Source organism: Muscardinus avellanarius (genome assembly GCF_963383645.1).
Source record: "Muscardinus avellanarius genome assembly, chromosome: 10".
Classification (NCBI taxonomy): Eukaryota; Metazoa; Chordata; class Mammalia; order Rodentia; family Gliridae; genus Muscardinus; species Muscardinus avellanarius.
This window is the reverse complement of record NC_137796.1, coordinates 103,174,689-103,193,660: the sequence shown is the minus strand read 5'-3', so window position 1 is coordinate 103,193,660 and position 18,972 is coordinate 103,174,689. Positions and strand designations below refer to the sequence as shown.

At 48.6% G+C, this 18,972-nt stretch overlaps 1 protein-coding gene across 2 annotated transcripts in view; it reads left to right on the top strand.

The window, feature by feature from the left end:
* SNX29 (sorting nexin 29) overlaps positions 1 to 18,972 on the top strand; it is a gene marked incomplete at its 3' end in the record, with an annotated part of 442,960 nt that overhangs the window by 72,368 nt on the left and 351,620 nt on the right. For both annotated transcript variants that reach the window (XM_080703361.1, XM_080703360.1), the window contains exons 8-10: positions 1,600 to 1,718; positions 4,165 to 4,240; positions 7,370 to 7,452. In XM_080703361.1, the coding sequence (XP_080559487.1) occupies positions 1,600 to 1,718; positions 4,165 to 4,240; positions 7,370 to 7,452 (278 nt within the window). The remainder of the gene's footprint in view (positions 1 to 1,599; positions 1,719 to 4,164; positions 4,241 to 7,369; positions 7,453 to 18,972) is intronic.

Sequence of the window (18,972 nt, the reverse complement as noted above, 5' to 3'; positions counted from 1 at the left end):
CTCTTGTTTTATGTTTTGTACAAGGACAGGCCAGTCTGACATCACAAATTGGGGTTTAGCTATGCGTAAAGATACTGGGTGCCTTTTAACCACTCCCCCCACTTAAGTCTCCATGGAAGCTCTATAAGAAGCTGCCTGTTTTAACCCTCTCAGTGCCTGCTCTCCTTCGAGACAGGGCACGGTAGGAAACCCTCCAACCAGAATTGGGTCATCTGGAGGGCATTTCTGCCAGATTCCAGAGGCGCAGCCAAGTTCACTTAAGACGGGGCCGATGTTGGTGTCCACTGCCGGGACCCCGGCTGGAGCGGCTCCTCTCTCGCCCGCCCGCTGTCTCAGAGTCTCGCTGCCTCGCCTGTGGGATTGACAGTTCCGCACACTCTGTAGGATACTTTCTCCGTGCTTCCTACTCAGTGCTGAGTGTCAGACCTGACCAGCAGGTACCGAGGGCCCAAGGAGATGCCCGACGTGAGCAGGCTGTCAAAGAGAAGTCGGCGCCTGCCTCAGGCCAAGTCCACCCCAGCCAGGATGGCTGCTGCATATTAAAGGGTCATAGAGAAATTACAACACATCCTAGCTAGCTAAAATATTTACTAGCTGGCCCTGAAACGTTTGTTGATCTCTGCCCTAAAATAAAGAAAAACCGTACCTGTCACGTTGTGTGGCGGCCAGGAGGCTGGAGGCCTGTTGTGATGGGATTTGAAGACCCCGCCTTGGCGCTTAACCCCTGAGTCCTTCCTCTCTGCACCCTCTTTCCTGGCTAATTTACTAAGTACGTCTGATTATGATCGGCTTTGTTCTACATTCTGTCCTGGGTCACAAAGTGATTTTATATACTCTAAAGAGTATATGAATCCACGTTAGTGTTTCCTGATTGTCCAGAGGCACAGGCTGCCGGGGACAGATACTTTCTCAAGCTAACTCACCTGATCCAGCCTGGCGCCGCAGAGGCTGCACGTGTTAGTTTGCGCCCTGTGGATGACAGGGTAACAGATCATATGCGCCTGGGCCTGGTTAATCCTTGAGCCGACCTTTCCTTGGAATGGACCTGATGTTGTCCTTTTACCCCCAAGGGTCTGAGAGCCAGCGAGGTGAAGAGACAGTAGCCCCAAATTGTTAAACTTGGAAGGCACGTCCGTCCTCCTACTCAGCACTTTGGACCCGCTGTTCCCTCCCTCCCTCCCTCTGTCCGCCTGTCCCTCCTCTTCCCTCAGCTTCTCTTCAGCTTAATCTTTAAAGCTCCGTTCTCCAGGTCGGTCTTACCAGCTCTGCGGCCCTGAGCTGCGGTTCCACATCTTCCTGCGGGATTACTTGATCGATGTTCATGCGCCCCGCCCGACCGTAAGCTCCGTGAGGGCCGGATGAACACTGGGCTGGCTCTTTTGCCCTTGTTGCTAGCACAGTGCCTGGCTTCAGGAGCTTCCCAGTAAGCACCGGCTGAAAGAATGAGCGTGCAGGGCCTGGATCTGCACTCTCTCCGGGCTCCCAGCTCTCGCCCCCAGTCCCATCCTGGCCTGGTGGTTCTCGGGACACTTGTAGAAATCCATGTCACGAGCCCCCGGGCCCTGCACCCTGTCACACAGCTCTCTCCTCTCACCTCAGGCCACTGGACGGGAACACCTGCCTCTCCCAGGCACACAGCTGGCCTCCGCTGCAGGTGCTGCACGGCGATGCCGAGGACCTCTTCCCCGTCAGCGGAGTGGGCTCCTATGGGCCCGCAGGTGGGTGCTCCCTGGTCTCTCCCATCACCTGCAGGTAGGAGTGGGGCCTGCGCCCCACTCACGGAAGACCGAGCTCTGTGTCCTCGGGGAGCGTGGGGGCTCTTGGCTGAGTGAGTTGGGCTGAACTGGCTGACAAGCCCTGGGAGCCCCCGGCCTCTTTTCCTCCTGAGCAGTGGCATGTTGACTAAGTCATGCCATAGTTGCCCACGGATGGTGACTCTTATTTTGCCTCTTAGGAGCTAGGAGAAGGGAGCCAAAGTCCCATCTATTACGGCCCTGCACTCTTGGGGAAGTGCCTGGGCACCAGGTGCTGCTGAGTCCAGCCTGCCTTTGATTACGGCTCAGCGTTTGCTCGCCTTCCATGGGGTTGAGCACACTTGTGTGTGGTTTGTTACTATCTTCTGTTCTAGAATAGGTCGTGGGGGCTGTGTGCGGATGAGCCCGGCTTGCCCGCTGGGGTGGGTGTGCCATGCAGCTGCCACAGAACCTGGTCAGGGAAGTGCTTGGTCACCGTCTGCTGCCCTGCCCCTACACCACCGGCGCAGAGAGGCCTTGGTCTCCGCCTTAGGTGTCTTCTTGTTTTCTAAGGGTATACATGCCTTTTCTCTGGACCTTGACTTAGAAAATTGTGACTGGGGCTCACCGGCTGCTTAGGAAGCTGTTGATATTTGAACTGTCTGATGGAGAAAAGGCTTATTGGGGTTTATGGTTGCAGAGGTCTTGGTCCGTGCTCATTGACCACATGGTCCTTGGGCCTGTGGGAGGCAGAGCATCGTGATGGGAGCACATGGGGAGGGAGGTTCTCGCCTCATGGAGGCCAGGAAGTGGGGCTTGAGGGGAGGGAAAGGGCCTAGAGGCCCAGTACCCCTTCAGAGGTGCACCCAGGGACCTGACTCCATTCCACTAGGCTCCACTGCTCCCTATTAGCGCCACAGGCCAGTAGCCACGCCTTTAGCCCCTGGGCCTTTGGAGGACACTGATCCAAACCACGGCAGATGCCATCTGGCTCTGTGGGGGTGGAGGGCAGGTGCTGTGCTCTCCTGAGACTACAGCCCAGCAGGAGGCAGGACTTAGAGCAGCGGTTCTGAAGGTCAGGGCGAGTTGCTAGGCCAGGGGCACCCTGGTAGAGCTGAGTGGCAGGCAGACTCAGGACCCAGGACCTCTTCGGAGGTCGGAGCTGTGGCCAAGACCTTGCTGGGTTTCCTAAGGGGGCAGATGGCCAGGGAGTCATGATCAGTGGCACCTCCATGAGGAGTCTTAGGCAGCGGTGGCAGGGGGAGGGAGCTAAAGAGGAGAGCTTTGGGGAGGGCCGGGGAGGGCCTGAGAGGGTCTCCTTGGGTTCTCTGAGAGCAGTTTCTGTAGCTGGGAAGGAGAGCCCGAGATAACCAGGATCACCTTTGGAGTAAGTCTGCCGACCCCCCTCACCAAGCATCCTCCGAGTTTATGTGAACTAAGGGTAAAATTCCCTTACATGACATATTGTTAAAGTGTATGTGGTACACACAGCTGCCATCTCATTTCATAGATGTCAAAACTGAGGTGCAAAGAGGCTAGGTAGCATGCTGGATTAAAGTTGGGGAACAGGGATTGAGCTCTGCAGTCGGGCAGAGCCTGCACCCTTAAACTAACCCCAGACTAGGTAGCAAGGTGAGAAAGAGGGGAAGCAGAGGCGTTATTTCCCCTCTGGTTTCTTAAAAGCATCAGGACGGGATAGAAGCAGAGTGAATGGAGAAGTTAAGGAGTTTTTCCTCCTCCTAAGATTCCCTGAAGTTCAACTTCTTATCCCAGGGCGTCTGACCTGAGTAAACCAGCCATGAGCAGAAGGCTCGCTCCACCTGTGTCCTAGAATGAGCCAGGGCTCCCTTGGTGATAGGGATCTAATGTCAGCCCTAGGCCAAGGCCCATGTGTTGGTACTTTTTCCTAGAAAGAGGCTTGAGCACCTGCTAATGCACTCATGAAAGGCATTAATGTCTTCTGCTTGTTGGTTCCAGAGCTGATTTATGGCCTCGCTACTTGGGAATGTCCTCCCCAAATGCCACTTATGCAGGGTTAAATGGCTTTTGTAGACAGCCATGGACATCACCAGTGATTAGACTGCACTGCCCTCTAGTGTCCATCTAGAGCCACTACAGGCAGGAGCATTTTCTTTAACAATGTTTATTATTCCCCGATTCTGAGATTGGCTTTGAGGATGGACTTCATACTGGCCCCAGGCCCCCCCCCCCCAACCAAATCACAGGCTACATGGGAGCGTAGGGCCTTCTATCAGTGGCTGATGCCAAATAATAATGGTGTCTGACAAATGGAATGGGTAGCAGATTAAAATCCAGGGTGCAGGTGGGTAATGCTTTCCAAGTTAATTGATGCAGCAGATGAGCGAATGACAAGGGAAAAATGGAATGAAAATAACCTGACCTCCTCTCTGCGATTGTTCTCTGTGCACAGATGCCCCGCTGGGAAGCCTGGAGAACGGGACTGGACCAGAGGACCACGTCCTCCCGGAGCCCGGGCTTCGGCACAGGTTAATATAAGAGTCCCAGTGACCTTTGGCATTGAGATGTGTTATTCACAGCTTGGAATCTTATTCTTTTTTAAAAATAGTCTGTAAGGCAAGACCTTATCGCACTTGGGCTCAGATTTAGTCTTACATCTCAGAATGTGCCACGTGGCTTATACCATCTCTCCCCTAAAGGTCACTGTGTAGCAGACAGTACTGGTGGACTTTGTTTGCAGACCTCCCATCCTTTTTACACTTTGGGGGAAACAACTGAGTACCTCCTCTGTCATTGTTTTCTTAATTTAAGTATCTTTTACTATTTGGTTTTTTTTTTTTTTTTTTTTTTGGTGGTACTGGGGGTGGAATCCAGGGGCTTTCTACTCCCAGATCTATTTTATATTTTATTTGGAAACAGGGTCTCACTAAGTTGCTGAGAGCCTCACTCAGTAGCTGATACTGGCTTTGAACCTGTGCGATTCTCCTGTCTCAGTCTCCCAAACCCTGGGATTACAAGCGTGCGCCATCACGCCCGGCTGGTAATAATTTTTAATAATCTTTCTGTTATGTAATTACTAGAGTCACTTAGATATTATGTAATATTTCTGAAGTATTTAGTTTGCTACCTAGCATATAGTAAGCACAGAAAGGTTTTCTTCTTTTTTCAAATAAAAGGATCTTAAGGAGAAACTGAGTTGCCCAAAGTTCCTGGGTGCTTGGTGGCGGAGCAGAGACACACTGCGAGGCCTCGCTGCTCTCACCACCATCCTTGCAGCTCTTCCTGTTGTTTTTCTTCATGTTTTAAATTTGGTGTCACAGGGTTATATTGATGCGTGTGTGTGTGTGTGTGTGTGTGTGTGTGTGTGTGTGTGTGTTACTGAGGATTGAACTCAGGGACATTCTACCTCGGAGCTACACATCCAGCCCTATTTTTTTTTGTGTGTGTGTGTGTCTGGGGATGGAACCCAGGGACCCAGGGACATTCTACCTCTGAGCTACACCTCTGCCCCATTTTTTATTCTTTATTTTGAAACAGGATCCCACGGAGTTGCAAAGGGCCTCACCAAGTAGCTGAGGCTGTCCACAAACCGTGATCCTCCGGTCTCAGCCTCCCAAATGCTGGATTACAAGCGTGTACCACCACACCCAGCTCCTAGTTTTTATTCTTTATTTTGAAACAGGGTTTTAGTAAGTTGTGGAGGGTCTCCTCAGTAACAGGCTGGCCACGAACCCATGGTCTTCCTGTCTCAGCCTCCCAAGTACTGGGATTACAAGCATTTGTTGCCGTGCCTGGCTTCCTCTGTACCTTTTTTTTTTTCAGTACTGGGGATGGAACCCAGGGGTATTCTACATCTAAGCTACACCCCCAGCTCTATTTTTTATTCTTTATTTTGAAACAGGGTCTCACTGAGTTGCAAAGGGCCTCACTACGTAGCTGAGGCTGTCTGCGAACCGTGATCTTCCTGTCTCAGCCTCCCAAATGCTGTGATTACAAGTGTGTACCACCACACCCACCTTCTCTGTATATTTTCGACCTGGATTCTAGGATCGGGGCTCCTGCCTATTCCAAACCAAGCCAAGAGTCCTGGTCTCACCTGGAGCCTGCAGAGTTCTGAAGGTGACACAGCCTGGAGAAAGCCCGTACCGCTCACGACAGTGTGAGAAAGGTGGTGGGGCCAGACCCGCCCAGCGCTCTGATTCTTAGTTCTCCTTTACTTTTTTTTAAAGAAAATTTTAGAATGCAGCAATGAATGAAAAATAATGCTTTTTCACCCCAACTACACGCCCTTGCTGACGTTTTGGTTCTTTTCCTCCAATTCAGGGTGTGTGTGTGTGTGTGTGTGTGTGTGTGCGTGCGTGCGTGCGTGCATGCATGCGTGTGTGTGTGTGTGTGTGTGTGTGTACATATACATGTCACACCCTATTTTCACAAGAGATGTTAGTGTTATTTTTCACATTGCATTTGTTGTAAATAGGCAGAAGGTTCTCATTATTTGCAGGTGTTATTTTTATGAGGTCACTGCAAATACCTCACCTTTGCTCTTTGGGGAAATACTGGGTCAGGTTCCTGTGAGCCTCTGGCCACAGCACTTTGATTAATTGATTAATACACAGTCTGCTTTTATGTCTGTTCCTGTTTTTTTTGGTGATACTGGAGATTGAACCCAAGGACGTTCTACCTCTAAGCTATGCCCCCCCAGCCCTATTTTTTATTCCCTATTTTGAAATAGAGTCTAACTAAGTTATAGGGGGCCTCACTAAGTAGCTGAGGCTGGCTGAGAACCTGCAATCCTCCTGTCTTGGCCTTCCAAGTACTGAGATTAAAAGCATGTTCCACCACGCCCTGCTCTGTTCCTGTTTAATGATACCTTGGATTCCATGCCCTGTACTGCAAAAAAAGAAAAAAAAACTTATTTATTTATTTAGTGGTAATGTGGATCGAAGCTAGGGATGTTCTGCCTTGAAGCTACACCCCAGTCCTAGTTTTAGTTTTTATTCTGAAACAGGGTTTCACTTAGTTGCTGAAGGCCTCACCAAGTAGCTGAGGCTGGCCCGGGACCTGTGATTCTCCTGGCTCAGCCTCTCAAGTATTGGAATTATAGGTGCGCACCACCACGCCTGGCTAAGACGCATTGTTTATCATCTGCTGTTGACTCGTTAAGTTGAGCTTTTGGCCAGTGTCACCGTAACTCCTTCCTGAACGAAGGCACTACGGCCTTCTTGCTTAGGGACACCACGTGACAGTAGCTGCAGGACTGCTTTAAACAGCAAAGCCACCAACAAAACCACAAGAGATGGCAAGCATGGCGCTAGACAGACCACGGAAAGGACGCTGGTCTGCCTTTGTGCGAGCTGAAACAACAAGGCAGAGCGTCCCTCGGCCAGGAACACTTGTGTTTAGTGACTTGAATTTTTTTTGCTGACGAATGACTTGCAAAGTGCCATGAATATTGATTTGGGAGTTACAGATAAGTTTCAGTGAGTAGACAAACTTGCAAATACGGAATCTGCCCGTAAGGAGGACGGCCTGATTTCACCCGGCTGCCTCTGCTCCTTCTGTAGACACGGAGTAAGCATGTCGCCTGTCCGTGCAGTGAGCAGCGAGGAGCGTGTTAAGTGTCCGAGTGTAACTTCCTTCTGCCTGCCTTTTCTCAGTGTGGAAGCCAGTTCTCCGGGCCAAGGAAGTCCTCTGAGCAGCCTTTTACCCACTGCCTCTGTGCCGGAGTCGATGACTGTTAGTAAGTACTTGCAGAGCCGCGGGGAGCAGTGTGTGTGGCCAGGTGTGTACTGGCTGGGGACTCGAAGCGCAGTCCTGATCGCTGGTTAACCGCGGTGCCGGGGCACACTGGCTCTCTAGAGGCCACACTTCAGGGGCGAGGTGGCGTTGGGGTGGACACTCTGGCTCACTGTTTCAGGGCTCTAACCCTAACCCTCCCGTAGTGCAGTCAATGACAGGAACTAACTGGACTTCCTCCGTCTGCCCAGAGGAATCCTGGTAAGGAAGGTAAGGAGGTAAGGAAGAGTGTCTCCCCAAGATGACGACCATCAGGTTCAAACCAGTTTCAACTTCAGTACAAGTGTTAGAGATCTGAAAGAAAGAATAAACCAACTGTGGCTTCTAGATAGAAACTCGGATCTCTGCTCAGAGGTAGGCAGGCTCAGCTGATACATGGCTCTACGGTTATCTGAGACCAGGGCTCCTTCTGTTTTGCCTCATAGCTCAGAATAGCTGTTTTAGCTCCAGCCATCCCATTCTCATCCCAGTAGCAGGAAGGACGAGCAGAAGAGGAGAGACTTTCTCTCTTTCCACACTTAGGGTTCAAAATTGCAGCTTTTTCATCAGCCTCTGGCTGAACTCCAGCATTTCCTTCACTGATGACAGTAGCAGCACACTTAGAAACTCTACTAGCGATGTGAAGTAGGGGACTTTGTCACCAGCTCAAGTCACAGGCACCTGAGCAGCTGTGACACGAGAACGTCTCAGAATGTCATCTTTGCTTGGAAATACAGTAGTTATTTAGTGTGACAATGTAGAAACCTATGCATTACTCTGTCACTCTTATTTTTATATGTGGATTATTCTATTTCAATATAAGTGACTGCCTTTGTAGTAATATATGCTAAACTTTTTTTTTTCTTGAAATTGAGTCCATGTGATTTTATATGTGGATTATTCTATTTCAATATAAGTGATTGCCTTTGTAGTAATATATGCTAAACTTTTTTTTTCCCTTGAAATTGAGTTCATGTGATTTTATATGTGGATTATTCTATTTCAATATAAGTGACTGCCTTTGTAGTAATATATGCTAAACTTTTTTTTTCTTGAAATCGATTCCCACTCTGGAATGGGCCCATGGTACACCAAAGCCCAAGCCCCGCACCTGTGAGAGCCCACCAGACGGTGCCCGCAGTAGCCCATTCCTGTGCCTTTGCTCCCTTAGCAACAAAGGAGGAATTGGACCCCCACCCATATCCACTGCAAAGGAGAAAGGGTGCTGTCAGGAGGGACCACGGTTCCCGGCTTCGGGGAGGAAACAGACCAGCCGACGTGTGGGCTGGCGTGGGAGAAGGACCCCCTGGCTCGCGCAGTGCGTGTGCGGTTTGTCAGGGCCCCGCTCGGCCTTGAGTTCACCGAGCAGAGCTCTGTGGATCACCCGGTGGGCGGGACGCAGTCTGTGAATATGGGGGGCTGTTGTTTTTCACATTTTAGTAATTTCCCCCCATAGTAGTTTAATAATACACTTAAAACAAATAAACTTGACTGTCAAAGGGAAACCTTATGTCAAAGGGAAACCTGACCAGCCTCAGCACGTGAACTTTTGGGAGAACGCTCCAGATGTGAGCCATAGCAGCCTCCATTAATGTGCCTGCTGCATCCTGCTTCTAAGCATCATGTCGGATCCTTCTCTCTTCCTCCTCCCCCTCCCCTCCTCCTCCTCTTCCTCCTCCTCTTCTCCTCCTCCTCCTCTTCTCCTCCTCCCTTCTTCCTCCTCTTCTTCTCCTCCTCCCCTCCTCCTCCTCTTCTCCCCCTCCTCCTCCCCCTCCTCCCTCCTCCCCCTCCTCCCCTCCTCTTCCTCCCCCCTCCCCCCTCCTCTTCCCAGGGGCTTTTCTGCCTTTGGACTCTACTCCCAGACCTGTTTTATACTTCATTGGGAAACAGGGTCTCACTCAGTAGCTGAGGCTGGCTTCTAACCTGTGCGATCCTCCTGTCTCAGCCTCCCAAGCACTGGGATTATGAGCATGTGCCACCATGCCTGGCCCTTTTCTTCTTCACAAGCCTGGTCATTGTGTCGGATTGCTGCAGAATATTTCATCACTTGGCTCTACTGCAATTTACTAGATTATTTTTGGCGGGTACAATCAGTTTTAATTAATTTATTTATTTTTAAAGCAAGTTTCTTAGCTGGGTGTGGTGGCCCACGCCTGTAATCCCAGTACTTGAGAGGCTGAGACAGGAGGACTGAAGATTTGAGGACAACCTCAGCTGGTAATGAGGCTCTCTTCAACCTTGAGAGACCCTGTTTCAAAATAATAATAAAAGCTAGGGGTGTAGCTCAGAGGTAGAATGCCTCTGGGTTCAGTCCCTAGTATGTACATACTTACGTACATATATACATATATACATACATACATACATATGTTCAAGTTTAATTCATTTTAAGGAAAAAATGGATATATATATATATATATATATATATATATAATCATGAGACCTGTAATAAGCACTCTCTAAGAATATTGGCCAATATTATCATTTTCTGAGCATGTGTGTGGATGTGTTATAAACCCATTGCCGGCTGTGATATTAGCGGGCAGAGGCATGCTCCTGTTTCTGAGCAGTGGTGTGAGAGCTGCCAGTGTCTTGGCACTTCAGCACCACAACTGCTAACATTTTTTTTTTTTTTTTTTTTTTGGTGGTACTGGGGTTCCTGGAAACCCTTCTACCTTTGGGCTACGCTCCCAGACCTATTTTTATATATTTTTTTTTTTTTTTTTTTTTGGTGGTACTGGGGTTCCTGGAAGCCCTTCTACCTCCGGGCTACACTCCCAGACCTCTTTTTACATTTTTATATTTGGAAACAGGGTCTCCTAAGCCAGCGCGCGCGCGCGGCTGGCTTCGAACCTGCGCGATCCTCCTGTCTCTGCCTCCCAAGCGCGGGGATTACAAGCGTGCGCCACCACGCCCGGCGTATTTTTATATTTTTTAAAATTTGGAAACAGGGTCTCTTAAGCTAGCGAGGCTGGCTTCGAAGCTGCGCGATCCTCCTGTCTCCGTCTCCCAAGCACGGGGATTACAAGCGTGCGCCACCACGCCCGGCTACAACTGCTAACATTTGTTTTTTTTTATTTTTTTATTAGTGCACTGTATTCATACATTATAGTAGGATACATACTTTTGTAGACATACATGCACACTTTTCCCAGTCAGCCCCCACCCAATCCCCACCCCATTCTCTCCCCATCCCTCCCTCCCATGCTTGGCTTAGTAGTTGACATCTAGTATTATGGCAATTTATCTAAAATTAAAAATGATAATCTCACATAACAGTTTCATTTGTCTGATACCAAGCTTTTGGTGACTTAAAGATAACATTTCAATATTTCTTTTTGCTTTCTTTCTTACCAGAGAATATTTTTTTTCTATTTTTTTAGGTGAAACTATCATATATTTATATATTTATTTTTCAGAAAAAAAAATCTATCCTAATATGGAATATGGACTCTAGGTACCCAAAACAATCTTGAAAAAGAACAAAGCTAGAAGATATATATTTTCTGATTTCAAACCATATAAAGCTACAATAATTGAAACAGTGTAGTACTATTCTAAAGGCAGTTATATAAACCATTGGAGTTAAATAAAAGCCTAGAGCTAAATTCTTCCCTATATTGTCAAGTTATTTTTGACAAGGTTTCCACGAACATTTGGTGGTAGAAATATTAATCTTTTAACTAAATGTTGTTAAAAATAATAATTACATGGAAAAGAATAAAATTGGACCCTTACCTAATCCCATATACAAATATTAACTCAAAATAGATAATAGACCTAAATATAAATCTTAAGACTATAAACTTTTAGGAGAAAATCTGGGTCATTAAACCTCACAACATTGAAATTGGCAGTGATTTCTTGGTTATGATTTCAATGGCACAGGCAACAGAGGAGTATACAAACTCCCTAAAAAATAAAAAATAAAAATATTGTATATCCAAAGACAATGTAAACAGAGTTAACAGTTACTAATAGAATAGGATAAAATATTTCCAAATACTATATCTGAAGGTATATTAATATTCCAACTAGAAATCCTAAAAATTAACAACAATAAAGGCAAACAATACCCTTTAGAGATAGGTAAAAGACTAACATAAATAATGAATCTCCACAGATAACCAATCTTAGTTGTCTGTTGGATGGAAAATCTTGTTTCTCTAGTTCTGGAGTGTGTTACCTATTTCTTCTTTGTAGTTAATCTCTTTGAGTATTTTCTCTAGTGCTGGTTTTGAAGACATAAATTCCTTCAGTTTCTGTTTGTCATGGAAGCTTCTTATTTTTCCATCTAATTTGATAGAAAGTTTTGCTGGATAGGAAATTTTTGGCTGGAAGTTGTTTTCTTTCAGAGTTTGGAATATGTTACTCCAAGCCCTTCTGGCTCTCATGACTTGGTTTGGGAAGTCTGGAGTGATTCTAATTGGTTTGCCTCTGAATGTCACTTGGCCCTTTGTTTTTGTTGCCTGTAAGATTCTCTGCTTGGCTTCCACATTGGTCATTTTGACAATTATGTGGCGTGGGGATCCTCTTCTCCGATCCTGTCTAAAGGGAGTTCTATAAGTTTCCTGGACCTGTGTATCGACCTCTTGCTCTATGTCTGGAAAATTTTCTGCTATTACTTCCTTGAAGAGATTGTTGATCCCTTTGGTTTCACTTTCTTTTCCCTCCTCTATTCCAATTATTCTTAGGTTAGCTCTCTTAAAATGGGCCCATATTTCTTCAATATCAGATTCCTGCTGTCGGATATTTTTTCCTAGATTAGAAACTATGCGTTCATTTTTGGAATGATCATCTTCTAAGAGCGAGATTCTGTTCTCCATGTGTTCTAATCGGTTGTTTGTGCTTTGAATTGAGGCCTTTACTTCATTAATTGCATCCTTTATCTCTTTTTGGCTCTCTCTGAGTTCTTTTCGAAGCACCTCTATTATTTCTACAGTTATTTTCCTGATTTGATCTTCTAGAAATCTCTGATTTTCTATTTTATCGGGTTCTGATGTTGTGGGGTTGTGGGCATTAATTGCTCCAGTATTATTCCTCTTTCCCATGATTTCGGATGTTTGTGCCTTCTCTGGGTTCTTCCCTTGGGTCACTATGACTTCACTTAAGGTGCTCTGGATCTCGAGTCAGTAGTATCTCAGACCCCACTACTCCTTTACTGGGTTGTATCACAGAGTCTCCAACCCAGAGAGTCGATAGAGGCTGCTATAGACTGTGGGGGGTGCCAGGTTGCACGTTCTCCTATGGTGTGATATCTCTGCCACAGCCCCTCCCCCACTGGGTCAAGTCCCAGGGAGTAAGGTACTGGGATTTCTCCTCTGTGGCCCGCAATTTGACTCACTGTTCTTGAGTACGCAGATGTAGCTGTACTGGCCTTGCTGAATTCGGTGCTGCTGCCGCCGGTGGCAATATGGCGCCGCTGCTACTCCCTCGGCTGTGGGGCTGGTGTTTTTCTTCTTGGTTTTGATTTCCACTCTGAATCCCTGCAGCTTGTGCTGAGCTCGGCCACTGGGAGCTTTAGATGCTCTCTGCGCGGAGAAATCCCGCCTGGCTGTTCCGCAGTGGCTCACCTCGGCTTGCTGTAGCCATCCCGTGAATTCGCCGGTGCCACCGGCAGTATGGCGCTGCTGCCGCGTCTGCTGCGTCCTCGGGCGTGAGGCCGGTTATCTCCTATGTGGCTCTGTTCTCAGTCCGCTTTCTCTCTGGAGCCTGGTGATTTTTTGTTTCACTGGTGATGGTGTTTTCTGGCTATGAAAGGCGCTGATTTTGTGGTAATGGAGATTTGTTGTTAGCGGGGCTCTTAAGCCCCGCTTTTCTCGGTCGCCATCTTCCCGGAAGTCTCAACTGCTAACATTTGAATGCATTTTTGCTACCTTACTAACTGGAAACGTGGTGCCTTGCGCGGGTCCGTGCACTGGCCGGGCAGCAGCTCCTCATGCTTGTTTCATATTTGTGTCCCTGCCTCGTGAGCGTCTTTTTATATCCTTTGTTCCCCATCCCCTTACCCTTCATTAGTAGTTCTGCTGGATCTGGAGAGGGGTGGGGTCCTGAGGGATGGGCTGAGTGACTCCCTGGGGCAAGGGGTCAGAGGGCAGAGTGCAGCCGGCTTCTTGGCAGGCCGTCACGGGAGCTTTCTCACGTGGCCTTGCATTCTCTACCTCATGAGAGATGCCTGAAACGGTCTTCTCTCTTCCACACCCCATGGAAGACCTGCGGGACCACGTGTCCTGTGCAGGCTCCTCTCCCCTGGCTAAAGTCAGCTGCACACTGGTGGCTTCTGTTCTCTGGCTCTTCCTCCATCCGCTCTTCCTCCCAGCTCCTGACCAACCTCACACCAAACTTCTTGAATGTGATGGTTTTGTTTAGAAAGGACAGTTTGAGGAGAGGGCTGTTTAGTTTATATTTGGAAACGTCATTCTGCCCCTACTCTTCTCTAATCGAATGTCTGTATGCTTCTCCCAAGTCTTCTTACTTAAATTTGTTTTTTGATGGTACTGAGGGTTGAAGCCAGAGGCATTCCACCTCTGAGCTATACTGTCAGCCCATTTTTATCTTTATTTTGAAACAGTCTCGCTAGGTTGATGAGAGCCTCACTTGCAGAAGCTGTCCTCCAACCTGCAATCCTCCTGTCTCAACTTCCCAAGTACTGGGATTACAGGCGTGTGCCACCACATCTGGCTTCCGCTTCTCCAGTTGTGACGGTAATGTTGTAACAGTGACAATAGGCTTTGGCAGGGATTCCTGTGCCAGAGTGTTGTGTCTCTGTGTTCTCATTCCATCCCCCACCACTCTGAAGTGTAGGCAATACTGTTCTCTGTGTGTCTGTGGTTAAGTAACTTGCCCAAGGCCTCACAACCAGTATATAAGTGAGAACATATTAGTTGGACACCTGCTACGCACCGGGCACAGTTCCTGGGTATAATAAGTGGTTAGTGTGAGGATGAGTGCGAAACCTCCACTCCCAACAGCTCTCAATTCCCTCAGGAGGCATGTTCCGCCATCACCTGGCCAGGGTGAGCAGCATGGTAGTAATAATATGTGGACATCCAGGGCTGAGGGCCTTATACTGCTCACTATTATTTTTAATAAAGCAATGAATTTCTGAGCGCAGGCATTAGGTTTTCGAGATAAGTATAGCGAGTGTGTTTAATTATTTTCAGAAGTACTAGTGCTCTGAGGATTATTCGGGCTGGAGGGCAGTAAAATATAATTTTCTTTTCTCAACCTTCATAAGTTCCTAGCTGGGACAGATTCCTGTTAACAAAAGACAGATTACCATGGAAAGCCCGGCAGTTTTATTATTACGCTGAGAGGAGTCGTCTTTTAGGAAAGTAATTCTCAAAGCAGTGGCTTGGAGCCTGGCTTAAATAGTACGTTGCCACAGTGCCATCGGATCTAAGGGAGGGACAGATAAGGAGCGGGTTTCAGGCGCCCAGCGTGGGGCGGGTAGTCAGGGCTCTCCCAGCGCCAGCAGACAGAACTGAAGCCTCGTTTTAGGCAGGAAGGGCAGGAGGCTGTAGAAAGACCTGTCTCTGTGCAGTACCGTCCCGCCACTGGGAAACAGGAAAAGCCCAAGGGGCTCAGTGCTTTTAATCTCTTTAATGCAGCAATCCTAAGTATGGGGAGAGATACTTCGGTTTCCGTCTGGGCTGTGAGAACTGGAAAGGGTGACCTCTTCCTGTGCGAGTTATCTTTCCACACTGCTGCTTCTCCATCTTCAGTTCACCCTCTTCCACTAGCCCCCGAGATGCTCTGGGGAGCAACCTCGCAGCCATGCTAGTGTTGGCCCGGAACCACCCCGGCACTTTCTCTTCCTTATTAGCACGCGTCCTCCCTTGGGCACGCATGACATTTGCAAGTCTTAGTGTGTTTTCATTCTGAATTGCTTAGGGACTTTCACCTTCCTGAGGTTATCATTTCCATATCTATGTTAAATAATAAGCGATGGTCACTTGTTTTAATAGACTTTTATTGGTACATTGTAATTATATATTGTAACGAGATTCCGAGTGACAGAAACATACATTAAAATCTTTTAAACTCCCTTTTCCCCTCTTTTGTCTTAAAATCTTTGTTTTGCTTTTATGAGAACAACATATGACATTAATTTAGTGGGTAGGTAGGAAAGTAGTTTGTCTAATATTCTGAAGCTTAAATAAAAGGGAGTCACATTTATTTTTGAAATAAAACATAAATTCATGTTGCTAACCCGTAAGGCCTTTAGAGATGCCAGGTAGTCCTTAAACAATCCTGGCATTGTTCGAAAATAGCTTTCCACTTTACCATCGTTTTCTGTTTAAGCAAACTTTCCACAAAGCCCAAACTATGCTGTGATGGTGAGCATTGCATTTTCTAGTTTTAGTCCCATTTTAGGTTGTATCCCCTTGAGCCTAGTTGCAGCAACATGGTTTCCATGGTGCTCTGGATTCCCCAGTCCTGGGGTCCTGTGGGGTCCACGCTGGTGCAGGTGGCAGCTGGGGATAAGAGAGGTGTCATCAGCCACCGTGGGGAGGCGGACACCGGCCCAGCATGGCTGTCTTTTAGAGTGGCCAATGTCTCTCCTTCCAGCTGGGGTGCCTTAGCTTGTGACTGGCAGACTTTAATAACCAACAGGGCCACTAATACCCAAGACTGACAGACAGGCGTGGTCCTGGGGCTGGAATAAGAGTGGTTCTCAGTGGTAGGTAATGGTGATAATAAATACTACGCATGAGATGGAAGCCAGTGAGCATCCTGCAGGATGCTTCTCTGAACTTCTCCCTCGCTTTACTCCAGCTCCCAAGCAGCAGGTCTCGCTGGCCCAGGACAGAGCTGAGAAAATCCCTGAGGTAGAGGCTCAACACAGTGCTCAGGCTCACATAGCCAAGCTCCCAGGGTGGTGGCTCCAAAATCCAGTTCTACTCTTTCCTCCTTCCCGGATGTGGTCAGGAGCCCCCAGTTTTTCCCTCTTACGGGCTAACCTGCAACCTGATCCCTGCTGGTAGCTCTGTGGCCGCCTTTGAAAGGTGCTCTTGGAGGAGATGCTGGGCAGCCGGCTCTACTGTGGACTGCCTGTGCTCCGTGGGGACGCAGTCCCCTTAAAGCTGTACACACTGCTCCATCGGGTCCTAACCTTTCTTGTCCCTCAGGACCTGGTGCCTGGGAATGGCAGTGACAGCTAAACAGGTTTCGATGTGGGTGTCCTCTGCTGCAGAGCATCGGCTTGGCTCAGCAGCGCACCTCGCAGTGGCCCTTGCCACAGGAGGGCTGCGGGCAGACAGCCGTGCGGGTCTCAGCCTGGCGGGCGTGGGGTGGTGCTTATGTGTGGCTGGAGGGAGGTGCCGAGTTGCCGGGGGCTCTGTTTGCTAGGCGCAGGCCCTGTTTCCACTGTTCTTAGACTTACCAAGGACTCTTCCCCCATTCCTTTCCAAGGGTGGCTTGGCCCCGAGCTGGAGGACGTCATCTGTGGTCACAGAGTGAGCGTGGCAGGGGGAGGAGTGGTCCTTAGAGGCTTCAGGCGGCTGCTTTTCTGGATAATCTTTCCTTTTATGCTTTTCTTTTATTCTGTCTTTTGCTGTTCTCCAATCCTTGCTTCCACCAGCATCTATTTATGCCCTGACAGTGTGATGGGGTCTGTGCTAATCTTGGATTATATACCAGAGAGCTAGAGGCCAAAGTCCTGCCCTCAGGAGCTGCCAGAGCCATGGGGGAGCCAGGGACCAAGTGAGCAGACACGTGAACTCGCCCTGCACGGCACTGCAAGTGTAGGAAGGCCGAGTGTGGGGCTCTGTGCAGATGGCTTGTCAGGAAAGGCCTCTCACAGGTGACAGCACCTGAGCTTGCGGGATGAGCCAGCGTGGCTCTTTTTGGTGGTGGTGGTGGTATGGGAATGCACTGCACAGAGCTGAGAGGGAGAATCAGGTGGGGGATGCTGGGGAGGACGGCCAGTCAGTTTATTCCACGTGCAGAGGGAAGCTAGCCAAGTTTTTTTTTTCTTTTTTTGTTTTTTTTAAACTGGGCATTTTACCTCTGAGCTACACCTTTAGGTTTTTTTAAAAAAAATTAAAAAATAGAATCTCATTAAGTTGCTGAGGCTGGTCTTGAACCTGCAATCCTCTTGACTGTCTCACAAGTATTGGGATTATAAGTGTTTGCCACTGCTCCTGGCTCAACATAGTTTTTTTTTTTTTGTGTGTGTGTGTGTGTGTGTGTATGGTACTAGGGGTGGAACCCCAAGACTTTCTACCTCTGGGCTATACTCCCAGACCTATTTTATATTTTTTATTTGGAAACAGGGTCTCACTAAGTTGCTGAAAGCCTCGCTCACTAAGTAGCTGAGGCTGGCTCCGAACCTGTGCGATCCTCCTGTCTCAGCCTCCCAAGCGTGGGGATTACAAGCGTGTGCCACCACGCCCAGCTCAGCATAGGGTTTTAAGCAGGACCCATGGGACTTTTCTACTTCTTCTCACAAAAGAGTGGGTTCTAAAGGTGCTCCTGTCTGGACGTTAGCATGAGGTGCTCGCAGGAGTGAAGGGTGGGTGAGTCCCCGCCCCCTCATGTCAGAGAGGAGGTGGTTGTAGAGGAAGGGGCACTAGCTCAGGAGTTAGGGAAACTTGATTGCAGCCCTGGCTCTGACATCTCTACCTCCGTTTCCCCAACTGAAGCTCACTTAAGGATTTCCTGCGGTTCTAGTCATCGTTCTGGGAAGGAGGTTGCAACACCCATGTTTTTTGCAGTTGGGCATTTCGAATGCCAGCCTTAACTAGCTGGTACTCTTGACGTGGGAGGCAGGGTCTTGGTCTCCCCTTGCTCACCGCATCCTTTGCAGAAGTTCAGTGGACTCTGAACGGCCTTTGAGCAGGTGAGCTGGCGGTGGATAAACAGTGAAGACATTGGTCCATAGCACTTTAGACCCGCCAAGGTAGGTAGGCCGTGCGACTGTGTTGGAAAGGGTGGAATGGAGTTTATGAGAGTCTCGGGCTCCTGCCGGGGGACGGGGCATCCACACCCTTTGCTGTGAAAGGCTGACCCCACCTTCAGGCTTTAGTTTGGAGCGGCTGACAGCCCTTACATCACCATGCCCAGCTTTTATCATCCTTTTAAATCCCTTCAGAGCCAGGCATGGTGGTGCATCTTTGTAGTCCCAGAACTTGGGAGGTGGAGACAGGAGGATTACAGGTTCAAGGCCAGCCTTAACAGTGTAGCAAAAACCTTAGCTGCTTAGTGAGACCCTGGTTCAAAATAAAAAAGAAAAGGGGCCTGAGGTTGTAGCTCGGAGGTGGAATGCCCTGGGTTTATTCCCCACACATACCCCACACACCCACACATCCACTCATACACAAGCACGCATGCACGCACGCACGCACGTACGCATGCGCACACACACCCCCTTTCTGGCCTTCATGCATCCTTTACTTTTATAGCTTATAGATGGCGCCGATCACAGATGAATCAAGCTGAGAGGCAGCCCGTGGGGGTGGAAAGAAGACTGGGCCCAGCCTAA